The sequence below is a fragment of the Amaranthus tricolor genome, chromosome 15 (assembly GCF_026212465.1).
Source record: "Amaranthus tricolor cultivar Red isolate AtriRed21 chromosome 15, ASM2621246v1, whole genome shotgun sequence".
NCBI classification, from domain to species: Eukaryota; Viridiplantae; Streptophyta; class Magnoliopsida; order Caryophyllales; family Amaranthaceae; genus Amaranthus; species Amaranthus tricolor.
This window is the reverse complement of record NC_080061.1, coordinates 5,259,198-5,275,000: the sequence shown is the minus strand read 5'-3', so window position 1 is coordinate 5,275,000 and position 15,803 is coordinate 5,259,198. Positions and strand designations below refer to the sequence as shown.

At 32.1% G+C, this 15,803-nt stretch overlaps 1 protein-coding gene and 1 pseudogene across 1 annotated transcript; one reads left to right on the top strand and one right to left on the bottom strand.

Annotated features, from left to right (window-relative positions):
- Positions 1-1,770: 1,770 nt before the first annotated feature.
- On the top strand, positions 1,771-7,434 carry LOC130801254 (phosphoribulokinase, chloroplastic). Its single transcript, XM_057665060.1, has 5 exons — positions 1,771-2,814; positions 4,333-4,417; positions 4,997-5,081; positions 5,599-5,843; positions 6,966-7,434. The coding sequence occupies exons 1-5, from the start codon at positions 2,276-2,278 to the stop codon at positions 7,215-7,217; spliced, it is 1,206 nt and encodes a 401-aa protein (XP_057521043.1). The 5' UTR covers positions 1,771-2,275; the 3' UTR covers positions 7,218-7,434.
- Positions 7,435-8,169: 735 nt separating this feature from the next.
- LOC130801255 (protein BASIC PENTACYSTEINE7-like) lies at positions 8,170-10,640 on the bottom strand (annotated as a pseudogene).
- Positions 10,641-15,803: the final 5,163 nt, after the last annotated feature.

Sequence of the window (15,803 nt, the reverse complement as noted above, 5' to 3'; positions counted from 1 at the left end):
GACTAAGAAGTTTGGTTTTGCGCATTGATTCATTTTCTTAATCAACATGATATTTCAATGGGGACATAGCAACATAAGATAGTTTATCGGACACTTTTATCTAATTAGGTGATTGTACGTGTGTTCAAATATTTTAATACTAACATTTGATAAATTAGTTGGTCAAAACATTTTATCATGAATCAACTATCTTTGAATAAGTATTCTTAAAAACGTGTTCAAAATTACCCGGTCAAACTAGTAAATAAAATTAGCAAATTTAATCAATCACTTTAATCAGCTATTAGTCGTTTATCAAACACACATACCAACTTTTATAATTATTTGTATATGTCGAAGATACGCCCTACCCCTTCAACCATTATCTCATAAATCTTACTAATAGATAATAGACTATAGATGATCATAGGTTGAATCTTATAAGATTCAGTTTCTGACACCTTGATTTATTTTTGAACTCAACATCAAATTCGAATTCAAACACACTGGGTCTACGAAAGTTGGAAACTTAAATCCTTAAGGTATGAAAGGTCTACGATTGAAAACGGGTTTAAATTTTGTTACTTAATATATATTTTAATCTCATTTAAGTCTATTTGTATTAAATATATCAAAATAAAGATAAAAAAAACTTTTTTTTTCCGTCAAATATAACTCTTTACTTACAAAATTATCATAAACAAACTTCAAATACAACAAATAAATTAAACAACCAAAAGCGAACAAAATGAGTGCAATTTGAATTTACTTAGACAACCTTTACGGAAAAGTCATTTGTCGAACTTTCAAATATTAGATCATGCTAAAATTTGATCAGCTTGTTGTAGACACATATAAAACCTTATTTTGAACAAGTAGTATCCTTTAGAGCTCCACTTTGTCTTTGATCATAAATAGACTGAACGTAAAATTTCATAATGTTTAGTTTTGTTAGCATGGGCTATCAAATGCTGCACACAAGATCTGGTCTTATCCCCCTGTTTGGCTCATTGCAACAAATATTAATCAATTCGAGGTCATTCCATGCAAAAACATACTCTTACGAACTACAAAATGAAAAGAAATAGCCCAATAAAAATAGAAAATGTGCTTTATATTTATTTTAATCACTGACTTATATAATTCTATTAAATTAGTTAAAACATATGTCGTATATATAGATATTACAATTGATAATCAAAATCTATAAATAAATCATAAACTTTTTAAAGCCTAATTAAATCTTTTACCATATATTTTCATTTTATGTTTTGTATCAATGTAGCAAAATAAATTAACATAAGAATATAACTAATCTTTTATGTTTTGTATCAATGTAGCAAAATAAAAATCATAAGAACAACTAGTCTCTTGAGAGATCGTCTTTTTAATAGACATATTTTAATTCAGCCCATTAAAGATTAATGCCTACTCACATTATTTTTAATGCTTATTTACCATATCCTTAATGACTACTTTCAATATCTTAAATGTCTACTTACATTATTCTTAATGCCTACTTACATTATTTTTAATGCTTACTCACCATATTCTTAATGCTTATTTAACATATCCTTAATGAATACTTTTAATATCTTAAATGTCTACTTACATTATTCTTAATATCTATTTATGATATTTTAAAAAATATATAATAAATTGATCCAATTAAAAATGGTCTTGACAAGAATTTTGTCAAATAATAATTGTAATCTTCTCCACTCAACAAAAAGAACCCAAAAGAAAAAGAAAAGACTAGAGAGTCCAAAAACCCCAATATGAATGACACACATTGAACCCTTCTTCCACTCCACATCCTTAAACCCTCATCTTCAATCAACCACTTTCTTATTGCCACGTGTTATTTCAAATATCCAATTTTCAGTAGATCACCTCCATGCAAACTTCAATCTTCTCTGTCCATCACATATACCAAACATAACCTCATCGACAAAATCCCACCATTTCTTTTTCTTTCTTCAAACAATAATAACAATACAAAATTTACACTCCCTATCAAGAGTAATAATAATATCAAATAATTGTTCCACCAATCATTTAAAGATTGAACTTTATTATTGGATTTTGAAAACAACATTTTCTTCCTTTTTGCTTTTCCTAATCCAAATTTATGGTCCAAATTAATCTTATTCCCATTTGAAAAAAATACCCATTTAATACACAACTTCTACAACCTAAATAACCAAAAATCTCAAACACCCACTTATCAAATCTTCCACATTCCTTCATCTTTCTCCTCTCCTACACTAAGAACAAGTAAAAAGGAGGAGAAAAAATGGCAGTGTGCACAGTATACACAGTTCCAACAACAACCCATTTAGGATTCACCCAAAAAAAGCAAGTATTTTTCTACAATAACATAACCAAAACACCCAATTACAAAAGATCATCATCACCCAATACTTATGTGATAACATGCACAGCAGGTGACTCACAGACAGTAGTGATTGGTCTAGCAGCAGATTCAGGGTGTGGAAAGAGTACTTTCATGAGAAGATTAACAAGTGTATTTGGGGGTGCAGCAGAACCACCAAAGGGAGGAAACCCAGATTCAAACACTTTGATTAGTGATACGACAACTGTTATATGTCTGGATGATTTTCATTCACTTGATAGAACAGGAAGGAAAGAAAAGGGTGTTACTGCTTTAGACCCAAAAGCTAATGATTTTGATCTTATGTATCAACAAGTTAAGGATTTGAAAGAAGGGAAAGCTGTGGATAAACCTATTTATAATCATGTTAGTGGGTTGTTGGACCCTCCTGAGCTTATTCAACCTCCTAAGATCTTGGTTATTGAAGGCTTACACCCTATGTAAGTACTTATTAATACTTATTTAGCTACCATAATTTTATTTCTATGCATTTTACACCCATGTTAGCTTTTGAGGTTATACTTGGATTGAGTGTAAATGCTTAAGAAGTAAATAAAAATCAAAGTATTAGTTTGATAGAAATTTAATGGAATTTATTTGATTGTGAGAAGTGGAAAAATTAGTCTGAAAATAATCAAAAAGAGATAAAATAGGAATTAATTTTCTTATTTTGGGTATAAATTATGCTAGTTAAGATAATTATGTAAGTACTTAATAATTATCTTAGCTAGCATAATTTTTCTATGCATTTTGCACTATGTAAGGGTTAGCTTGGACCAAGTGTAAATGCTTAAAAAGTAAATAAAAGTTAAAGTACGAAAACTAAGTTACTTACATAGAAATTTAAAAGAATTTTATTTGATTGTTAGAGAGGTGAAAAAATTGATTAGAAAGTAATGAAAACGGATGAAATAGTAATTGATTCCCTTATTTTGGGTATAAATTTACCGTAAAGGAGGGTGAGGAAATATTTTTTTTCCAAATAAGGAAAATCATCATCCTTTTTCATTCAACCTTTTTAGTTTACTTTTATTTTATCTCTTTTACAATTATTTCAGTTACGAATTTATTTGCATGTCTACTTACATTTATTGCATTAGTTTAACTTTTTTATCGTTTAAAAAATTACACAGCTAAGTATTACTAGCTACATTACAATCGAAAATAACCTTTTAATCAGTTTTATTATTAATAAGGATAATATTACATATATCTAACTCTCCGTCACTTACAAATAACGATATTGGAGTAATGGAATATTTTTGTTGTATCTAACTACTTTATCAGCTAGAGTAATAACTATCTTTTTGCATTTATTGGAGTATGATATTTTTTCTTTCTATATAAATTGAATGTTATTTTAACGTTATGAATAAATATCAAAAAGCTTTTATTAAAAAAACTAGATTTCATAAGGTTGGAAGTTTGTTGAGCTCCTAAGGGCTAGGAAGTAAGAAATGTAGATAAGGAGATAAAATGTCTTTAAAATGGTTGGCTGAGGTTATGGCAATGTCTTTATCAAGTTATCACTCTCTTATTCACTAATCATATACCTTCTCAAGTTGCAAGTGTATGTCCTTATCTACTTGATTTTGTACCTTTGTCATATTAATAAATATTAATAATAAATAATAAATAATAAACAAAAAAACAATAATGCTAATCATTTAACTTAATCTTATTAATTTAGTGACTTTTAATTATAATTTCAGTTTCATATAATCTACTTTCTAAGCTTAATATAGACAAGATTTAAAGATTAAATATACATAATTTTATCATAAATAAGTTATTTATAATCGACTGTAATTAATAATCTACAATTTTACATAAACATATGTGCACATCTAATTTGATTAGTTAATCTATTATATTCTAATTTAATATAATAATCTAATAAAGTCGAAGAATAATAAATTTTTGACTTCTATTAATGCATTTTTATAATATATTTTTAGGTATGACCCACGTGTAAGAGAATTGTTGGACTTCAGTATTTACTTGGATATCAGCAATGAAGTCAAATTTACCTGGAAAATTCAGGTATTAAAATAGTTTATGTTAATTTTGAAAGAACTTATTGTTTTCATTAACAAAGACGATTATGATATATGTAGTCCATTCGTGCTTTGAAATTAAGATTTTTCAATTATTAGTTTAAACATTATTATGATGTAATTATATTATGAAATACTCCTTCCGTTCTTTTTTGATCTTCCACATTACTATAACTGGTAGTTTCAAAAGTTCTTTCACTTTAGAATACTTTTTATTTTTAGAAAATTTTTATCCCACTTTTACCCCTTAAAACCCCCATTTTCTTTTAATGTACCCCTTTTCTTTTATTTATAATTATTTTCTCTCTCATACTTTCAATACAATCATTACTTTACACTACTATTTAATTAAAATAATACCCACTACAATCTCATACTTCCAATACAATCATTACTTCACATTACTATTTAATTAAAATAATACCCACTACAACTCAAAGATTCTATCTTCCTTAATATGTGTGAAAAACACAAAGTAGAAGATCAAAAAAAACGGAGAGAGTAGTGATTATACCGTACAATATAAAAACTAATTTAAAGCTATTTTAATTAAAATGCATATCAGAGAGACATGAAGGAAAGAGGACACAGTCTAGAAAGCATCCAAGCTAGCATTGAAGCCAGAAAGCCAGATTTTGATGCTTACATTGGTAATTTCTTACGTCCAACTCTGCGTACTCATTTTCTTGTAATTTTACTACAAGATTATCGGTCTTTTAGTGAGCCGACTTTAAAGAAGAGCTGCCTAAAATATACCTTTAAAACAATTTTGGTCAAAAAGCCCACTCGGTCCAATACGTTCACAACGATATGGGCCATACATGAATTGGGCAAGGCTTCATTTTTTTGTAAGCAACAATTAACTCTAATATGATCAACAATATACTTCTTCGGTCACATAATATATGTTGTGATTATTCTAGATTCAAGACTGCCTAGAAAAACTCGATTAATACTAAATTGTGTAATATATAACGCATAAAGATTGATAATCGAGTTCAATCAGCATGCATACAAAGATGAGTGTTAACTGTAAGACAATCTGTTTATTAATATCCTGGATTCGCACATGCTTACATGATGTAGCAGCCCACGGGCTATCTTTTTTCGCCCTTTTCATAGTCCATAGAGTGTAGAACTAATGTTGGGTTTCTAACTTGAATACAGATACACAAAAACAGTATGCTGATGTTGTGATAGAAGTATTGCCAACCCAACTAATTCCTGATGATGATGAAGGCAAAGTCTTGAGAGTTAGGATGATACAAAAGGAAGGAGTAAAGTTCTTCAACCCAGTTTACTTGTTTGATGAAGGATCCACCATTGAATGGATTCCTTGTGGTAGGAAATTGACATGCTCTTACCCTGGCATCAAGTTTTCCTATGGCCCAGACACCTACTTTGGCAATGAGGTATCAATTATCATCCCCTTCATCCTCTAAATCTCACCGTTACTATCCGTTTGATTGTTGATATTTAATGGCCAAAATAGTAATAAAAATAGTTACGTGATAAATTTGTTAACGGGTTTGTGCACAACAAGACACGTATAAGCGGAGAGTTAACTGCACATAAACCCGATGAAGTTCCATCCTAAAACCAATTAGTAATGGGAGGAGTAGTTCATCAAGCTTATATGTTAGTCAACCTCCCTTTAATTGTTTGATGCGGATTACATGTGGGTTATTTTTGCAAAACACCCCTCACTTTCGGAAAATTTGAAATGAATAAGAAAAAAATATTAAAAAATCGATAAATAAGCAAGTTTTCAATTTATTTCCCAAACTAAGCAGTTTTTTTCCAGAGGAAAGGTTTGACTTGTTCGCTGTTACTAACAGTGAACAAAGAAGCTTGGTCAAAAAAAGTCAAGGTCCTGTTATTAACAGCGAACAAAAATTTTGACCTTTTTTGACCAAACTTATTTGGGGAAAATGAGGGAGAAGAAGACAGTTATAAATTTAACCCCGCACATGTTCATTGTTATTAACAGTGAACAAAGAGGACTAGTCAAAATTGGTTAGCTGTTAGTAACAACGAACAGACTCTTTGACTTTTTTTGACCTCCAGTCTTTGTTCACTGCTACTAACAGCGAACAACCCCAAGTTACAGGTATGGAAAAAACTGCTTATTTTGAGAACTATTTTGAAACTTTGGCTATTATGAGAATTTTTTATTTAATTTTTTGCTTATTAATTTCAAATTTTCTCACTTGTGAACCCATTTTTAATTGGGCTGAACATTATTCTTTTCGAACCTGCACATTGCTTTGATACCATGATAAATTTGTTAACGGGCTTGTACACAATAAGACCCGCATAAGAGGATGGCTGACTGCACATAAACCCAATGAGGTTTCATCCTAAAATCAATTGGTAATATGAGGAGTATTTCATCAAGCTTATATGTTATGTTAGTCAACCTCCCTCTAATTGTTCGAAGTGGGATTACATGTAGGTTATTTTTCCAACGAGTATCATGCTTGTTCTTTAATACGTCTAAAACTCATTCCGTGACCTTGTGTTCCATTCCGCAGGTGACTGTGGTTGAGATGGACGGAGTGTTTGACAGACTAGACGAACTGATCTACGTCGAGAGCCATTTGAGCAACTTATCAACCAAATTCTATGGTGAAGTCACACAACAAATGTTAAAGCACCAAGAGTTTCCGGGAAGCAACAATGGAACCGGTTTCTTCCAAACCATCATCGGATTGAAGATCAGAGACTTGTTCGAGCAGATCGTTGCTAGCAGATCTGCGACCCCTGCAGCAGCTGCTAAGGCGTAATCTCACATCAACACATGATCAATGTTCAATATGCTTGTCTGAAACTCAAAATTTTCCTCCTCTTCATTTGTAATTTCCACTACCTACCAAGGGGGTCTTTGAGGGTGTGCGAGATAATCGATCGCACAGAGCTCTACTTTCTCCCGTATAAAAAAAAGTTGATAAAAAAAATATATGTTAAGTTTATTAATAAAATAAATATATTTACTACAAATAAGGCGCAAAATATAAATTTTGTATACGGCCTCCAAATTTTCCAAGACGGCTCTACAGTACCTACCAATTTATAATTTATAAGCTGTTTTTGTAGGATACTCTCCAATTCAGTTGTTACATAGACATGAACTGATAGAACACGATTTGAAAAATGCAATTTAAAAGAAATTCAAGCATCTGAAATCAACTCTAGTAAAACTGTAATACTCACAATATTTCATATGGATTAACCTGAACATGATTTAAATTGGAGTAATTTGCATTCGTTACCTTCAAGCCGCATCAACATATTGTAAAGGTTTTAAGCTTCTAGGACCCACATAGGACCGATACAACCACAATCCCGTCCACTTTGATTGTACTCACACCGAAAATTTTGCACGATGCAAAGTAGCCCCAAGTTCAAAGTCGAGTTCACTAATGTTCTGCAAAAAAACAACAGACAACATTCACAACACTCAACAGGATTATGCTGCTACGAGATTCCTTAGGGTAAGCGCCTTAGTGCCTGAAAGCGGGCACCCCATATCGGTTTTTGATCTTAGCTTTACAATAACATCATTTGTTGCCTAAATCAGGCCTTTAGTGACCTTTAGTTCCATGATACGCCTCGCGCATTATAGAACTTAGCTGTCGATCCTCTTCGACATAGAATGACGGATTATGTATTTGGTGCCGTAGATCATTAGAAGGTAGTTAAAATAAGAGCGAAAGATAAAAAAAACAACAAAGTGACTTCAGATAAAACAATTTGAAAACGGCCATAAATTTAACATACACTGATATGAAATAAATAAGTTTCAACCTCAACAAAGTGCTTGAATATAAACAATAAGATTATGCCTACATGAAAATGATACAAATAATGCAATGGAAAGCAAGCAACCGATTCACCTCCTTAGAGAAACTTGATCTTTTTACTTAATTGTTACGAACATGTTTGTACCATGCTTCGCCCAATGATCTTTCAGGTCAATCGGAAGTGTAAAGTCGTAACTCTCAGCGGTAAGTCTTTGAAGGAGCTTATCATAAGCTCCATGGCTCATTTTCCTACCAGCAAGACGTGAACCAGGTCTTGTGGTACTCATAGGCAACGAATATTCTGATACATTAGTTGTGCAACAGGCTGATTGCCATCCTCCGGAACCCCACCGGTAGCGCTGCCGAGCAGTACCTGTTCAAGTACATATTGGTGCCAGGTTACCACAAGCATCCGTATTTGGATCCTAACGACGAATATGCAAGTTTTTCCTCCTTTTCTTTGCGGAAGGTGAAGCATCACTTTTAGCCTTCGCGGGTCGCCCTTGTTTTACTTTTGATGTAGGTTCTGCACCATCGTTAGAGGTCCTTTTGGAAGTTTTCGGCTTCTTAGTAGGATTAGATAGTGTAGGCTCGGGATCCACAACAATGTTTGCGGTCTCATTTATAGGCATGCACCGAATGGGGATTGTAGCCAGTCCTTCGGGGTTGTTTTGTGTACCTTGGAATGGATTGATTACATTTCTCGTTACTGCAAGATAATTACTTGGGTTGAACCATGAAAAATGAGGGCCAGATCTAGTTGTGTTTGACTCGGGTATCATTGAGTAGTTAGAGCGATATGATCCCATCTTCAATATTACAATTTACAGCCGCGATTTGTCTGATATAGCTAAAATTGGGCGTCCGCTAGTAGCGTTTATTTACACATCTATGATCTATCATAAAAATTCCAGGCAGGAGAATGTATCACCTAGTAATGGCGCAAGTAAAAACCAAGGAAACTTCAATTTTGTTTTCAGAAAGGAAAAACTTCAAATCGTAAGGATAAAGCTACGGCTAATAAAACTAGCAAATAACTTGTGATTCACCAACTCTTACTTATTCTCATGACACAAAATCATTGATGAAGAGTTTCAATGGGAGGTCAAGAGCATATGTTTCGAGAAAACCTAGACAGGGAGACGAGCCAAACGACAATGTGGCATTAATTTACAATAAAAGGATTCGGAATAGCAAAATACAACTTCGAATCGACATGATTTATGACCAAAGATCACACTCCAATCTCTAGATATACCCAACTAACACTTTTAGTAAGTATGTTTCTATACATGAATGATGATTGTGAAGATTTTAGGACTCCCGGTGAGTCGATAAGAATGTAAAAGACATTGTTATTTTGTACTCCTCTGTCCCCCCCAATTTGCAAGAATTTGCATAGGTGAACGAGATGAACAAGAGAAATTCAGGATTGTGAATATGATCAAAAGCAGGATTGTGGGTCTATGTCTAAAAATAGAAATGCAGCAAATTGGTTAGGACAAACAAATGTGAAAAAAGTAGCATGTTGTGACTTATGAGACGAAGAAAGTACATAGTAATAAAAGCATACCAGCACATTACACATAGATCTCGTTTTTAGTCCATAACATGAAGTTACCCTAAAAAGTACCAACAAGATAATGAGACAAGTGATTAAGCAAGAAGATCAACCAAATTCCATATCCATATAAATTAATCCTTCATTACATCAAATAACATCACTTTAGCATAAACACATGAATACATCAATCATAATAAAATCCAATTGAACCAAATCCAATTCAATAAAGATGAAATATACGCAAAGAACCCATTAAGCTTGTGCTTAAATTTCAGAAATCCCAACATCTTAAATCCACAAAAGCAATGAAATTTCCTCAAATGCACAAACAAGACCCACACAAAGAAAAACCCCATTTCAAAAAGGTGCAATTAGAATATATAGAAGCATAAACACAATACAATTGGTAAAGTAAAAGGGATCAAATCCATCAAATTACCACATTTTCAGCTTAAAACTGAAATAAAATTATAAAACCCCCCACAAAATCCATATACCCATAAGCTAAAACCTGAATAGGAATAAACTTAAAGATGAACTATACATGAACAAGAAAAGAGAAGAGATAATTGACAATACCCAGAAATTGGAATACAAAAGGTTCAACCTTTCAGCTCAAAATTTATCACCAATTACAGAGTTGAATTTGGGTTGCAGATGAAAAAGAGTAGAAAACAATTTGAAGTTTTGGGGAAATAGTCTTAAGGTTAAGACTAAGAAACTAAAGTTTTAAACCATTGAAGAAAACGATGAAGAGAAAGAGAAAAGAGATTGGAGGATACAGCTGCTTCAGTACTGCTGTCTGACATCTTTTGAACGGATTGTGGACACACACCATTGTGTTTCACTGACTCTTCCCATTAAAATTGCCCGATACTTAAATTTCGACACCCTTCTCATTTTATCGCCACCCCTCCAAATGAAATTACGAATTTGCCCCTAATTTTTAAAAAATTACAATTTTGCCACTCATTTTAAATTTCTTATTTATAATAATAATAATAATAATAATAACAATAATAATAATAATAATAATAATAATAATAATATTAATAATAATAATAATAATAATAATAATAATAATAATAATAATAATAATTATTATTATTATTATTATATCAATAACAATAATAATAATAATTAACTTTTTTATATTCTTCAAAAAGAATATAAATAAAATTAATAATATTATTATTATTATTATTATTATTATTTTCCAAAAAGAAAAAAAAAATTGAGTCGCCCAGAATCGGGCGATTGAACCGGGGTCCAGTCGCCCGGAACCGGGCGACTGGACCCCGGTTCAGTCGCCCAATTTTGGGCGACTCAATTTTTTTTTTCTTTTTGGTAAATAATAATAATAATACTAATACTAATAATAATAATTTATAGATTAATTTTTTATCATAAAAAATTAATAATTATTAAATAATGACTTATGCAGGTCTCGAACCTGTGATCTTTATATTATTGGTACAACGCTCTAACCAACTGAGCTAATAGGCCACATTAAGCTATAAATTATTATTATTATTAGCATTAGTATTATTATTATTATTTTCCAAAAAGAAAAAAAAAAAAAAAAAATTGAGTCGCCCAAAATTGGGCGACTGAACCATGGTTCAATCGCCTAATTTTGGGCGACTCAATTTTTTTTTTTAATTATTAATTTTAATTTTATTATTGTTGTTGTTGTTGTTGTTATTATTATTATTATTATTATTATTATTATTATTATTATTATTATTATTATTATTACTGTTATTATTATTAATTTTATTTATATTTTGTTTAAGAATATAAAAAGTTAATTATTATTATTATTATTATTATTATTATTATTGTAAATAAGAAATTTGTAAGGAGTGGCAATTTTGTAATTTTTTAAACTTCAGGGGTAAATACGTAATTTCGTGGGAAGGGGGGTGGCGATAAAATGAAAAGGGGTGGCGAAATTTAGTAACTCCCTAAAATTAACCCAATCCTTAGACACTGACCTTCTCATTCTATCGCTACCTCTAATAAAATTATAAATTTACCCATGAATTTTAAAAAATTACGATTTTACTACTTGACTTAAAATTTCTTATACATACTCCAGTCTCACTAAACAACTCCTTCATCACACTCAAAAAACAAAATTACAACATAAAATTTTTTAAGCAAAAACTAAGAAATTCAATCCGCAAACAATTAATCGAGGTAATTTTTATTCGAATCGTATTATTTAAAAAGAATTTTTTTTTTAAAAAAAAGAAAAAAGCAGTCGCAGGAAAACCGCGAGCCAACAGCGATTCAGTCGCAGGAAAACCGCGGCTGAACCACGGTTGGCTCGCGATTTTCCTGCGACTTTCCTTTTTTTTTTTCTGTCTTTTTATGAATAATTATTATTAATTTTATTATTATTATTATTATTGTGATTGTTATTATTATTATTATTATTAAGTTTTTATTTTTGTTTTAATTATTATATTTAATTTATTTTTTAAATATTATTATTATTATTATTATTATTATTATTATTATTATTATTATTATTAGTATTATTATTATTATTATATTATTATTATTATCATTATTAACTTTTTTATATTCTTTTGAATATTATTTTTATTATTTTTGTTGGTGATGTTGTAGTTGTAGTTGTTGTTATTGTTATTGTTATTAAATTTTTCTTTAATTTTATTTTTAAATATTGTTTTTGTTATTAGTGTTATGATTATTATTATTGTTTGTGTTATTATTATTATGATTATTATTAATGTTATTATTTTTGTTAATATTGTTATTATTATTATGATTATTGTCAATTTAGAAAATTAATTACAATAATAATAATAATAATAATAATAATAATAATAATAATAATAATAATAATAATAATAATAATAATAATAATAAATATGTTCTTACATTATATTTTTTGATAATGATTAGTTAAATATTGTTGTTGCTAATTAATTATTGTCTTTTGTTCATGTGGTTAATTTAACGTAACATTTGATTATGTTTATTCATTAATAATAGTTAATTAAATTATCAAAAATTTTAGTAAATGGCTGGTAATCAAGGAAAAGTAAAGTGTTTTTTTAAACAGTTGTTGAGCGGTAATAGTTCTAGGCCTACCCTGCTCAGAGGGGACCCTCATGAGAGGGGGGTAACGGGTTCTTCTATGAGGGCTAGGCAGGAAGAGGCTGCCAGACACAGTGAGGCCCAACGGTCGAGTACGCTGAACCAAGTGCGTACTCCTTTTGATGACCAGGCTAGCAGCCTCCAGAGTAGTTGAGGGGTTTTAGTGAAAATGATGATGCTGATGATGTTGAGTACCTAGGCGATGTTGTTCGCCCAGTGGACTGGGCTGTTGTCCGAGGGTCGGACGAGAGATTTGCACGTCCCGACCTTAGTTCTTCAGGCGCATCTGAGCGCGCAGGATGTAGTCTCGTCGATAATGAGCCGCCACGGGGGAGCACGCGCTCACAGTCCGCTGGCAGGGACTGGTTAGTAACATCACCCCAGCCCGGGGGGCCCACAGATACGCGCCTGATACCCAGCTATGGCGGGCACATAGCTAAACTTATTTTTGACGGCTCTGAGCGTACGCCTCCAGTTTTGGAATGCCGTAGTAGGAAGATGCCGTTAGAGGTGATCATTGGACTGCGGGATATAACCAATGCGCTGTACGATGTTCTACCTGCTACTCCCCTAGGTCGTCTACCGTACATTATGCACGAGCACATCGACTGTGCTTTGATATCGGCCTTCGTGGAGAGGTGACAGCCGAATACGAACACCTTCCACATGCCATGGAGGGAGATGACGATTATGTTGCACGACGTGCAACGCATAATTGGCATTGGTATTGAAGGTTCTCTACCGGCTGAGCCTTCTGAGGTGGAGTGGCAGGTCGGTATTACCAATCTGTTTGGGGAGCCCATGTCCGAACTACGACGCAAAGGGATATTCACCAGCGGCTGCGTCAACGTTGCTGAAGTGATGCAGCTTTGTCATCGGTCCCAGTCCATGGATACCCAGTCGACAGCCTACTACATGGTTATTATCGGCTCTACCTTGCTGGCGGATAAGACCAGAACCGACATGCGACCTCACCTGATACTTGCCATGAACGTTGATCAAGATGAGATCGCCTGGGGTGCGGTAACCCTGGCTTACATGTATTGGCAGCTGGGAATGGCATCTAGGGCTGGTTGCAAGACCATTGCGGGTTGCCTGACATTGCTCCAGACATGGATCTACGAGTACGTTCCCGCCTTCCGCCCTCATCCTCGCGGAGCAGATGTGCATAATAAGACTAGGGCGGAGATGTAGTCCACGCTCAAGCCAGGTCGTGAGGTCAACAGGCTGAGGGACTGCCGTAGTATACTGGACTCCATGACGGAAACTCAGGTATTGTACATCACATCACACTTTCTTATGCATGTTATTTTTAATTTTAGATTATTTTTATATGTTAACTTGGCTTGTATGCAGGTGGAATGGACTCCGTACATGACTGCTCCAAGGGCATTGCTGAATGAGTACCCATGCACCACCTTCATCGGGGGTATCACTTGCTTTGATATCGTCAAGGTGTATTTGCCAGAGAGGACAGTGCGACAGGTCGGCTTAGTGCAGGCTATTCCCCCCCCCTCCTCTGAGACCAGCCAAGGCTGTACGACCGGCACACGGTACCTACTCCGTGACCTTTGCTTCTCCGCTTGTGTACTTGGAGGCATGGAGTAGGTTCCCCTATAGTGCCCGCCTTGGTGATCAGGCACTTCGTCGGGCATCTGTTCCATCAGAGGCTGATCCTAGTTACGTTGAATGGTTCAGAGTGTGCTCCCACCTATACGCCGTCCCTGGCGAAGGACCGAGTGCCGATTTTGGTCCAGCTGAAAGCAGATTGGAATATGTAAGTTTTTTGAATTTATTTGTTTTCTATTATGTCGTTTTGTTATTTAGATGCTGTTTAATATCTTATTCACACCCTATTTCCTTTTTTTTTTTCAGTTTCTGAATGAATGGCCGAGTCGAGTCGTTCCATTGGCGAGACTGCCTCATGTTGCGGAAATGAACCCCCGGGAAAGACATGCTTTAGATGTATACCTTAATGATGTTAAAGATTTATTTGCCGAATGGCAAGCTTTTAAGGGATATAACCCTTCATAGTTTGTATTTAAACTAATTTACATTAATGCGTTTATTTATTCACACCAACGGTTTTCACATTAAATTAAATTTAATGCATGTTTACATCAATGCTTTTATTAGTTTACAACATTAGTATACATATTGAATTTCATCTACAATTTTTATAGTAATGACGTACACAATAGTATAACTATGAAATATCACATCGGCCCGACTATGTAATTCATCTAAGGAATCATAATTCATCTAAGGAATCAAATTCTCTATCCGTAACAAATCTACCGGAGTAATCTACGTTGTCTCCTAAGTTTTCAAAGTCCTGCAAATTTGAAATATGAAACAAACCATACATTAGGCCATTAAAAACTTATACATACAAACATTAATAATAAAAACATTCAATGATAAATAAAAATCATAAATTACTTTAATAATTAATATTAAAATATTAGTAATACAAATTAATATTTTTTATATTAAAATAATAACAATTTAAAAATGTAATAAAATAATTGTAATAATAATAAAAAAAATTAATATTAAATAATAAGAAAATAATAATAATAACATATAATTAAAAATTATTTAACTAAATAATAGTAACAAAATAATAGTAATGTTAATAATATAAATTACTTACATTAATAAATATAATAACAAAAATTAATAATAATAATAATACTAAAAATAATAATAATAATAATAATAATAATAATAATAATAATAATAATAATAATAATAATAATAATAATAATAACAATAATAATTATAATAATAATAATATTAATAATAATATAAATAAAATTAATAATAATTATTTAAAAAAATGAAAAATAAAAACAAAATATAAGGTACTC